This window comes from Coccomyxa subellipsoidea, assembly GCF_000258705.1.
Source record: "Coccomyxa subellipsoidea C-169, whole genome shotgun sequence".
NCBI classification, from domain to species: Eukaryota; Viridiplantae; Chlorophyta; class Trebouxiophyceae; family Coccomyxaceae; genus Coccomyxa; species Coccomyxa subellipsoidea.
In genome coordinates this window covers 311,617-322,229 of record NW_005178029.1, presented here as the reverse complement: position 1 = coordinate 322,229, position 10,613 = coordinate 311,617, and the positions used below count along the sequence as shown (strand labels likewise).

At 52.2% G+C, this 10,613-nt stretch overlaps 3 protein-coding genes and 1 non-coding gene across 4 annotated transcripts; 2 read left to right on the top strand and 2 right to left on the bottom strand.

The window, feature by feature from the left end:
• The first annotated feature begins 168 nt into the window (after nt 1–168).
• Nucleotides 169–240, top strand: COCSUDRAFT_t52. Its single transcript has one exon. It is a non-coding gene; the product is annotated as a tRNA-Gly (tRNA).
• A 1,475-nt stretch (nt 241–1,715) lies between these two features.
• On the bottom strand, nt 1,716–2,563 carry COCSUDRAFT_57253 (hypothetical protein; the record flags this gene model as incomplete). The annotated part of the gene is made up of 3 exons (XM_005645172.1): nt 1,716–1,851; nt 2,308–2,374; nt 2,476–2,563. The coding sequence occupies 3 exons, from the start codon at nt 2,561–2,563 to the stop codon at nt 1,716–1,718; spliced, it is 291 nt and encodes a 96-aa protein (XP_005645229.1).
• A 272-nt stretch (nt 2,564–2,835) lies between these two features.
• COCSUDRAFT_57252 (hypothetical protein) lies at nt 2,836–8,707 on the bottom strand (the record flags this gene model as incomplete). Its single annotated transcript, XM_005645171.1, has 10 exons — nt 2,836–2,979; nt 3,372–3,494; nt 3,752–3,889; nt 4,229–4,360; nt 4,811–4,945; nt 5,493–5,678; nt 7,460–7,699; nt 7,852–7,983; nt 8,141–8,473; nt 8,660–8,707. 10 exons carry the CDS (start codon nt 8,705–8,707, stop codon nt 2,836–2,838), a joined length of 1,611 nt encoding a protein of 536 aa, XP_005645228.1.
• A 511-nt stretch (nt 8,708–9,218) lies between these two features.
• On the top strand, nt 9,219–10,452 carry COCSUDRAFT_57251 (hypothetical protein; the record flags this gene model as incomplete). The annotated part of the gene is made up of 4 exons (XM_005645170.1): nt 9,219–9,266; nt 9,439–9,771; nt 9,916–10,047; nt 10,201–10,452. The coding sequence occupies 4 exons, from the start codon at nt 9,219–9,221 to the stop codon at nt 10,450–10,452; spliced, it is 765 nt and encodes a 254-aa protein (XP_005645227.1).
• Nucleotides 10,453–10,613: the final 161 nt, after the last annotated feature.

Below are 10,613 nucleotides of genomic sequence, written 5' to 3'. Positions count from 1 at the left end.
TCATGAGCTTGCCACCACTCATGAGTGAGGAATCTAGATAGCACTCTGGAGATATCACTGGATCAGTGCATTGTAGCCATTGCGAAATCACAACGATTCTTGTGAATACAACATGGGTGTCGCTCGGCAATTGGATACATATCACATCGAAAATTGTGAATTGACAGGGCATCGGTAGTCCAATGGTCAGGATATGCGCCTTCCAAGCACGAGATCCGGGTTCAATTCCCGGCCGATGCATTTTCTTTTTTGGTTTTTTTGCTTTTATGGAGTCTAGGACAGCCCCTGACCCCTGGGGTGGGTCCAGGTTTCACTTGGAACCATCGCGTATCGAGAAAGTTATGCATAATTTGTCTGGCGGGGCGGCGGGCAGGCCGAGGCTGGGGACGGCCACTCCCACCGGTGCACCACGTGGTAGAAGGTGGCCAAGAGGCACCAATCACCTTCAGGCAAGGGAAACTCTGGTCACAGAGCAACCGTATGTAATAGATATTCATCATCTGTCAATCAGACTGCTTTCACAGTGGTGAAATTTAATCACTGGCAGTTGCATGAAAAATCAACATTCCTTTGCATCACCATATAGCAGTTTGGAAATAATATTTTGGGGGGGCGGAGGCCACCCAAACCCCCCCAGGGGTGGCTTCGCCAGCATTCACATAAGGCCTTCAATTTCTACAAGCCTTTGGTGCGGCACGTGTGCGCAAAGAATCAAAAGATGACTGGTAGCAAAATCGGCAATCATGAGCATCCGAGCAAGACCGCCGGAATACCCCAATGCACCCACCTAGCCCCATCCAAACATGTCGTTTTAGCATAGGATGCCACAAGGCTGCTCAGGGGCATTTTGCACCTTCATATAAACCCAATACTGGACTGGCATGCCGGGCCCAAGATTGTACATGACCGGACAAATATGCAGCAAGACAACCTGTACTGCGTTGTTGTCTGACTGCAATCTAGTCATAATGTACTGCCTACTATAAAAATCAGGCACTGATCAGGCAGCTATGCCCTTCATGTTCCAGTGCAAATTCTCCGAGCCAATTGCCTGACACTTGGCATTTCACATGCTTCCGACATTTTGACTAGCTGATCAAACCTCAAGGCTTCAAGTACGAAGCCGTGTAACTTTTCAGACCGCCGAACCCTCAACAGAGAGCAAGGACAAGAATTATGCTTTCTACCAAAAAAAAAATCAAAAAGCCTATCGGCACACCCTGAAGTACACATCTTCCTAGGAGACAGCACCTTTTCCATTATCACCCCAAGCCTTCCCCTGTGGACTGCAGGAGAGCAGGACCATGCAAACCTGGTGATCACATGCGGTGCCTCATTCCAGGCCCAGTCGAAGCCAGTATCTGCCAACTAGGTTACTCAGATATGACAGCTAGTCTATGCAAGCAGCACAGAAGCACCGGCTTGCTGTGTGCGCGAGAGACACCAGTTCCTCTTGATCCTTCTTGCTCAGGACCCTCCGGCACCTTCCCTCAGGGGAATCCTGAATAAAAATCTGTAAACATTTTCTCTTTTTACATGCTTTTCCTGCCAAGAGGCGAGGTGCGCCTGCAGCCACGCTGCAATGGTAGGCCCAAAATGCTACCCCTTGATGGACTCGCCAGTTCCAAGCAGACCCAATCACCCGTGGGTGCTCAGCATTTTACCGCACAAGACATGAATATTTTGATGCTCATGATTATCCCCTGGATATCCCCTCAAGCAGCGGGGTCCTGGGCGGCTTGAGGGAAGGTCACTTGGGTGCCTGCAGCGCGCATATGCTGGCTCATCTGCTGCTGTGAGGCCATCAGCGTCTCATACAGGTGGTATATCCAGACCTGGTAGTAGCTGGGACTGCGCACAAAACAAGAATCAAAGCATCAATTCTACCATATGTAGAAGCTTTCCCCTGAGGATGCAAACATCAGACAATGTCACAGAAATGCCTGTTGAGAAGGTCGATAGCGTGCTGAAACAGCAGGCAAAAGAAAGGGCCATCGCACAAAGCAGATTTTTGGCTCTGAAGACTGCACGCAATCAATGAAAGCACACATGGCGAATAATGTGTGGGCATTGCATTTATTGATTATGCAGAGGAAGCAAGTGGGGACTCACTGGCATGTGTGGGTGCAGTCGGGGCAGCCTTGCTCCCTGCATTGACAGCACAATCAAATTCAAGCCAGCCACTCTGCTGCAACAGAGTTGAGCTGCTGCCATCTGGCACTCTGCCAATGGGTAGATGACTAAATCTTACATCTACAGCCGGTGCATGGGAAATCAGGCAGCAATAACAACACCAGGACAACTCACAGGTCGGCCGACGGTCGGCCGACAGTCGGCTGACTAGTTGCGTGTGCTTGGGCATTCTCGATGGTCACTGTGCCCATGATAGACATATGAAAATTATTATGTAGCGTGCGAAGCTGTGATTATCGAAAGGGCGGCAGAAGGCTTGTCACACAAACAGCAGCAACTCACAGGTCGGCCGACGGTCGGCCGACAGTCGGCCGACCGTCGGCTGACTAGTTGCGTGTGCTTGGGCGTTCTCGATGGTCACTGTGCCCATGATAGACACATAAGAATTATTCTGTAGCGTGCGAAGCTGTGACTTACCGAAAGGGCGGCAGAAGGCTTGTCACACAAACAGTAGCAGGAGAACAGCAGACATCATAGCATAACTCACTACCTCGTTTGATCAGGTCTTGTCGCCTGTTCAGGGAGGCCCACTGACTACAATTTCAGGAGCCAAAAAACCGATGCAATGCATACAGACTTGCCAGTCCTCACACAACAATGGGTGAGCAACGTTTGAAGTGCAGAGCATGAGTAAGCGGTGACTCACTGGTGGCCGCATCGCATGTTGTAATGGTGGTGGAAGCCCCACATGGGCACGGTCTCATTCCAGGTGCGCATTATGGGGATGCTCAGGGCCTCTATGATGGGGTAGGCTATTCTGTTGCGCCAGCCGCCCTCCACTGTCACCTGCGCATGCATGCAACACTCCTGAGTAGGGTCGATCTACATATATGTCTGTTCTTTACCCATTGAGGGTCAGTGGGAATGCATAAAATATAGAATACGTCCAATAGAGGGTCTGGCACATGCCAGCAGGCACTGGCAGATGACAGCCATGATTCAGCATCTCCGCACTTGCAGCAACCGCCAACATCCTTTTCTCGATCAGGCGTGCTGTAGATCTGCCAGTCTTCCTCCCTCCCTAATTGACCTCTATCCAACCAAACCCAAGTCTGCTCTGAGCTCATAGATGCTGCTTGCTATGCATTCATGAAGGCCCTTACATGACCCTTTCTGGCAAACTATTGTTTAAAGGACTGACCGTCTGTGGAAAATATGACGTGAAAGGGACCACCCACCTGCAGCTCTGGGTCATCCGTTGTCAGCGTGCCGTTTGTGTGCAGCTTCACAGCGTCGGTGCGATTGCTGATCGGCTGGCAGTGGAACGGGTAGCTGGCTCCATTGTAGTCTCCAGTGTACGTCTGCAATGCACAGCAATTGGCTCTTACACAAGTCTAGAATGTTGCTTTTAAGCTGTTTTTCTTTTAGCCAGCAATGCGCACAGCAAGAAGCCCTCCTACTGAATCCAGGATGACACATCTGAGCTCCTACTTTTGGCGTACCGGGCACATGACAATAAGCTGACGTCGGCAGGCAAAATCAAAGTCAAAACCAAGCAAAATTTGAATTTGAATTCGAAATTTGAATTTGATATCATAATTGAATTTTAACACCCTACCTGGAAGTGCTGCACTGAGGCGTCCCGCCAAATGATGTATGGCAGGCGGCCGGTGGCGCTCCTTATGTAATTCGCCACTCTGATCATGTTGACTGCATACTCGGTGGCATTGTTGATCCAGATCGCAAAGTTGCCCACCTGGACACGCACACCAATTCATTCTTGTGGATTTTTTGCATCCTCACTGTGTGCACTCTTGCACACTTCATGTCAGAGCCAAGAGCAGAAGCTTGAGGTCTTCTAGATTTTGAGAATTGAGATCTCAGCGCCACTCGTGGCGCCAAACCGCACAGAGGAATTGTGTATTATTCTTTACTGCGAGACACCCACCTTTTCAATGTGGTGCTCTGGCAGCACATTCCCAGAGCTTTTATGCAAGGTATCCTTATTAAGGGCATTAGTTAATCTGATGCAATCGGGTCCAGAAGAGCACAAGAGGGCATTGCGAGAGGGGATTAAGGGAAGAGAAATACACACCAGGATGTCGGTGTTGCGTGCGCCGATGGCGGGCAGATTGGGCAGCACGTTGTCTGCCCAGTCCAGGCCCATGTTGCTGCGCACGTGGCAGATGCGGCTGCCCTGGGGCAGGTGTATGCACCACGGCGTCACCTGCCGCCAGCAAATCCAAGTTCAATTTTTTTCCTCACGGTCAAATGCAAGTGCCTTGCAGAATTTGGTACTGAGCCAGTATGGCATGCAGATGAAAAAGTGCTGACACCACTGGTGGTCATCTGTGGTCATCATAACAGCCTGCTCATCATGATATGGTGATTGTGATCAGAGCGCTGTCACTTGATATTTCTACAGGTGTCGCCAGATGAGCCTGTGCAAGCATGTTAGACGCTGGTGCAAGGGAAACAGATCCTTGACAGATCCCGGCAAGGGGGCATGATTTCAAACTTCAATCAGCACAGACAAGTCTGCAGCTTCACAAGAGCTCGGGACTCGCTCCTCCAATTTTGATCACGATTTGCCTCGTTGGGCTAGGCAAGGAGCCTACAGGGCTGTCAATACTGATCGGCCGAGACAACGTGCAATCTGGCAAGGCATGCCACTCACTCCGCCCTCCTTAGTCACGATCTCCAGCGCAGCAGTGTTGTTGGACACCGCCTGTCTCCCAAAAGGCATCCCCTCCCCAGATCCCGGGTTCTCATACCACTCGTAGAACAAACACTCCATCGCCACCATAAACTCCTGCATAGGCGTGGCCACCATCAGTCATACATCACAGCTCAGCGCAGGTGGTTTTGTCAGCAAAGTCAGCAATGCTGACAGCTCAGCGCTGCATCTCAAGAAACCAAAAGACTGTTTGCGAGCTAACAGCTGGAGCTTCTTGGAGACTGCCATTGATGATGCAATCAGGCGAAGTCAGTCATGGGGTGTTGGGCCATGCAGCATGCCCAGCAATGATCACCAGTTCATCGGCATCCTTGCAATCTGAATTTGCACTTGAACTTGAAATCAAGGTGAGCATTAAAAGCGCGCCTGCGTTATGCTGTCACCCAGTAGCCATAAGGTCCGCCCCCTGCAGGGAGTCAAGCACAGGTTCAGCAATCATCTGGTGTAAACAAGCATGACACCAGACAAGGCCTGATGCATCAGCTGCAGCAGATGCGTCAGGGCTCTTCTGGCTCTAGCAAACGTGAACATGTGCTACAGTGGCAATTACAGCGTTATCACACAAAAGCATCATGCTGCAGTGTGAAGCGTGCACTGAAACTCGACAGCAGCGGGCGGTGACAATGATGAGGTGAGCAGACCTGATGAAGGGCCACAGGTCACAGGGCGTCAGCTGAAGGAGCCCCTCTGCCCACGCAGATCCATTGCCCGCCCTTTCGAGGAAGTACTGCAGCAGAGCTTCCTGGTCCTTATGGGGGCATATCGGGGAGTAGCTGTGAGGTATGTACGCACAGAACTCCGCCCGACCCTGCACCACCAATTGGCACATGTGCTCAGGAACCAGCCCCCCAAAACTGATTGTCATTGTCTTACAGTCCGGATGGATGGATGTGTTGAGAGTGTCACTTGGCGGAGGTAAGCAGAGTCTTGAAGGGTGAGAGCAAGGCTCATTGTAGCAAGCACAGAGCAGGTTGGCTGAAACAGCCTCGCTGTTCTGAAAGACCAGATGAGTGAAAATTGGAAAAAATGCACTTATAATGCACGACCAGAGCTCGGCAATGTTGGGCTGCAACAAAATCCCCTTATGTGCTCTGTAGTCGGCTGAGAAGCAGGCAAAGGCACAAAGCTGCGCACCCGGTCTTTCACAGAGTTGCAGTTTTTGCAGGAAGGCCGCTGCTGGCCACCAAACAGGTATGGTCGGGTCTGCCTTTGCCTGAGCTCCTCCAATGTTGGCCTCTGATAGACGAGTGGGCATTTGGCCTGGAACTCTGGTAGTAGCCGATGGTTGCTGAGGTTGGGGGACCTGGATGCAGCGCAGCATCCGTTAAATTGAGTTTTGGCTCAGGACTGCTGGACAACGTCACAGGGGGTCAAGCAGGAAACCATTCAAGAGGGTGTGGAAGGGTGTGTGCAGGCGTCATTAGGGCTCTCGAAGCTCACCAGGAACCTTCCGCTCGTGATATTCCAAGGAAGGGGCGAGAAATGGCGCCGGCCTGCTCCTTCAAGTGGGAAACCACGTGCAGATCTTGCGAGATCGAGAAGTAGCATATGGCCCCAAAGAGTAGGCAGATGACCACCGTGATTGCAGTCAACGGTGTTGCTACCATTATCGCATTTTTGCTGAGGACATCAGGCTATGCTGCCCTGTGAAGTGGGTCCCAAAAGCGCTTAGCACAATGGTAGGCTTTGGCACGCGAGGGTCCTTGGGCTGATATGACAGCCGGTAATTTGCACTTCAAGACACCCCCTTGCAACAATAGAGTAGTTGACTCAGGCACAGCCACGTTCTTGTGCTTGTCGGAGAGAATCCGTACAACAAGCCCGTCAAATATTTCTAGGACAGGGCACACTGGAGTTTGGAATAGGCTCCGACGGGCTTAGATGCTATTCTTATTTACATGTAATGTTGGATATTCGCTGCTGGTGCTGTGTGGATCACGCCACTTGCAGGCGCTCTCTGCCATTTGTAATTGAGTTTCGCCAGAAGCTTCCCGCCGAAACTGGCGACTTGTGTTTAAACCATACTTAAACCATACTGCCCTGAAATTATGCAGCAATTTGAAAAATGCTGAAGCTTCAAAGTCTGCAAAGATTACAGCTTCTTCAAGTTTGAATCATCAACACTGGAAGTTCACAATATCTTTGCAACCAATGCATGCCGTCTTATCGGTGACTGCATCATATGACAGCGCCGGGATTGAGATTTCCAGTAAGTAAGTTAGTATGTCACTCATGGATTCCAACCCCAATTACTAATATAGTATACTGCAAGCCTCCTCAACTGTTATGTTTCATTTCACCACCCCACAGTTCACAACCGGCTGTAAGGTACTCTGCCACAGTAGAGTACAAGGCGCATACTCACCCACGTATCTTGATAACGTTTGTATTAGTATGCAAACATAGCATGATGCAACCAACAGGGATCCACTAAATCCTCTGGAGATACTATGCCCCAAGCAACACACCATCGCACTTGCATGCTGCAACACGCAGCACAGGACCGCTCTCGCTGCCAGAATGGCAAAGGTAAGACTTCTGAATGATTTAAAGTGTGTGTGGGCAAGGCAGTCCTCATCAGCAACAAACAAATGCCACTGCTGCTGCGGCTGCCAGTGTCTTCACAGATGCAGCCACAGCCATAGTCACTGCCGGCCTGGCCAGGGCTGGTGCGAAGCACTGCAGGCAGCTGAGTGCAGTCAGCGCAAAGCTCACCAGGCTTGCTGGTTGCCCTGACACGCTGACAGGCTCCTCTTCGGCTCGGCTTGGAAGGCACACGGTCTCCTCGGGCGCCGCGCTCTCCACAGCATCTGTTGTGCAATCTGGCTCCTGCACAGTCAGCACATAACCTGTCAGGCACATGCTGGACACGCCCTGGACAGCGCAAGTGCCAGGCACCGGCCTGAGCGTCATGCTTGATGCACGACACAGATATTTCTGCAAAGTGCAAGGCAGGCAGTGGTCTTTGAAGCAGCTCGCACCTCAGATATGATGTCCTGTGACGTGCAGAGCAAGGCAGGATCGATTGCAGCGCTGTTGACGGTGTCGGGCTGTTCATGTCCTGAGACGTCCTGAGCCTTGGCGGACGCAACTTCCGCGGTCACCACGAATTCCTGGGAGGCAGAATCAGCACGCCACATGTCAGGCAGCGGCTTCTCAAGAGCTTGTCATTGTGAGCAGTCATAAAGGCAAGATCCAAGCAGGGCACAGAGCAGGCAGGTCTCTGCAGTTCAAGGCAAGCAAGAGCAGCAGATAGATTGGGGAGATTACCTCGCAGCTGAGGCTGTCCGCGCTGCGGGCTGATGTTGGCGTGGTGCAGCCCGAGCAGGGCTGTGCTGCAGGATCTCCCAAGTTTGTAGGCGTGGCAGGGCAGTCATCTGAGCTGGGCTCCTGACTGGCTTCGCCCTTGGGCGAGGTCTGGACGTTCTTGATGGCCTTGAGGTCGAGGCTTGGTGGGGCTCGAGGGGGCTTGGCTGTCGATGCCGACTGCTCTGCCACGTTCAGACGGGCGTCGATGACGGCTGCTGTCTCGGGCTCCTTGGGCATCTGAGGGGCTCGTGTCTTCTTGTTTCTTCTGGGCTTCCCGTACATGTACGCGTAGTGCTGCGTTGAAAGCCACAGTAAACCGTGAGCAGCTGCAGATCACCTCGAAAAGTGGCGACCGTTATTATTACAGGTCGGCAAACCCAAAGCCAGAGACCATAGTGAGATCAATGAGATCAACTCGCACTGAAGACACCTCCAAGCACATTCCAAACTGGGCTATTTGCAGCACTGTGTGGACCTCACCTTGACTGCCTTGCGCGGCTCGGGTGTGGCAGTCATCGGGTTCGCCATAGTGTCGTTCGTAGTTGAGGATCGGCGGGGCTGCCGTGTGAAGATGATGCTGCTTTGCTGGGAGCTCTAGCAATATATGATAAGCAAACCAAAGACCGTGAACTTGCAAGCTCTGAAAATATTTGCTTCATCTGCTGCCAGACTGAGCCCTTTATATGGCGAGGCAGGGAATAAAGTACATGCTTCAAATGAAAAATCAAAGTAATGTCTTAGCAAATGGTGCGTGATGTACCCTACATTCCTATTGGTCGAGCCACGAACAGCCAATCAGGCGCCATAATTTACAGGCAGGATATTCCAAAAGGGTCACTTTGTTTTTTCATTTGGAGCATGTACTTTATTCCCTGCCTCGCCATATAAAGGGCTCAGTCTGGCAGCAGATGAAGCAAATATTTTCAGAGCTTGCAAGTTCACGGTCTTTGGTTTGCTTATCATATATTGCTAGAGCTCCCAGCAAAGCAGCATCATCTTCACACGGCAGCCCCGCCGATCCTCAACTACGAACGACACTATGGCGAACCCGAAGACTGCCACACCCGAGCCGCGCAAGGCAGTCAAGGTGAGGTCCACACAGTGCTGCAAATAGCCCAGTTTGGAATGTGCTTGGAGGTGTCTTCAGTGCGAGTTGATCTCATTGATCTCACTATGCCTATGGTCGCCACTTGGCCATATGGTCGCCACTTTCGAGGTGATCTGCAGCTGCTCACGGTTTACTGTGGCTTTCAACGCAGCACTACGCGTACATGTACAGGAAGCCCAGGAAAAACAAAAAGACACGAGCTCCTCAGATGCCCAAGGAGCCCGAGACAGCAGCCGCCATCGACGCCCGTCTGAACGTGGCAGAGCAGTTGGCATCGACAGCCAAGCCCCCTCGAGCCCCACCAAGCCTCGACCTCAAGACCATCAAGAACGTCCAGACCTCGCCCAAGGGCAAAGCCAGTCAGGAGCCCAGCTCAGATGACTGCCCTGCCACGCCCACAAACTTGGCAGATCCTGCAGCACAGCCCTGCTCGGGCTGCACCACGCCAACATCAGCCCGCAGCGCAGACAGCCTCAGCTGCGAGGTAATTTCCCCAACCTACCTGCGGCTCTTGCTTGCCTTGAACTGCAGAGACCTGCCTGCTCTGTGTCTTGCTTGGATCTTGCCTTTATGACTGCTCACTTGAGAAGCCGCTGCCTGACATATGGCGTGCTGATTCTGCCTCCAGGAATTCGCGGTGACCGTGGACATTGCATCCGCCAAGGCTCAGGACGTCTCAGGACATGAACAGCCGGACACCGTCAACAGCGCTGCCATCAATCCTGCCTTGCTCTGCACATCACAGGACACCATATCTGAGGTGCGAGCTGCTTCAAAGACCTCTGCCTGCCTTGCACTTTGCAGAAATATCTGTGTCGTGCATCAAGCATGACGCTCAGGCCGGTGCCTGGCACTTGCACTGTCCAGGGCGCGCTCCGGCATGTGCCTGACATGTGATGTGCTGACTGTGCAGGAGCCAGATTACACAACAGATGCTGTGGAGAGCGCGGCGCCCGAGGAGACCGTCCGCCTTCCAAGCCGAGCCGACGTGGAGCCTGTCAGCGAGTCAGGGCAGCCAGCAAGCCTGGTGGGCTTTGCGCTGACTGCACTCAGCTGCCTGCAGTGCTTCGCACCAGCCCTGGCCAGACCGGCAGTGACTATGGCTGTGGCTGCATCCGTGAAGACACTGGCAGCCGCAGCAGCAGTGGCACTTGTTTGTTGCTGATGAGGACTATCGAGACGTGATTTGATTTTTGGACAAATGCGACTTGGGCCTGTCAGGCAGCAGGACAACATTTCTGCCTGTTTGTGGCAGACTCCCAAATGGAGTGTTGTGTGGGAAATGTAGTATCTGGAGGCTCAAGTAAGTGTTGATGGAAAAGAATG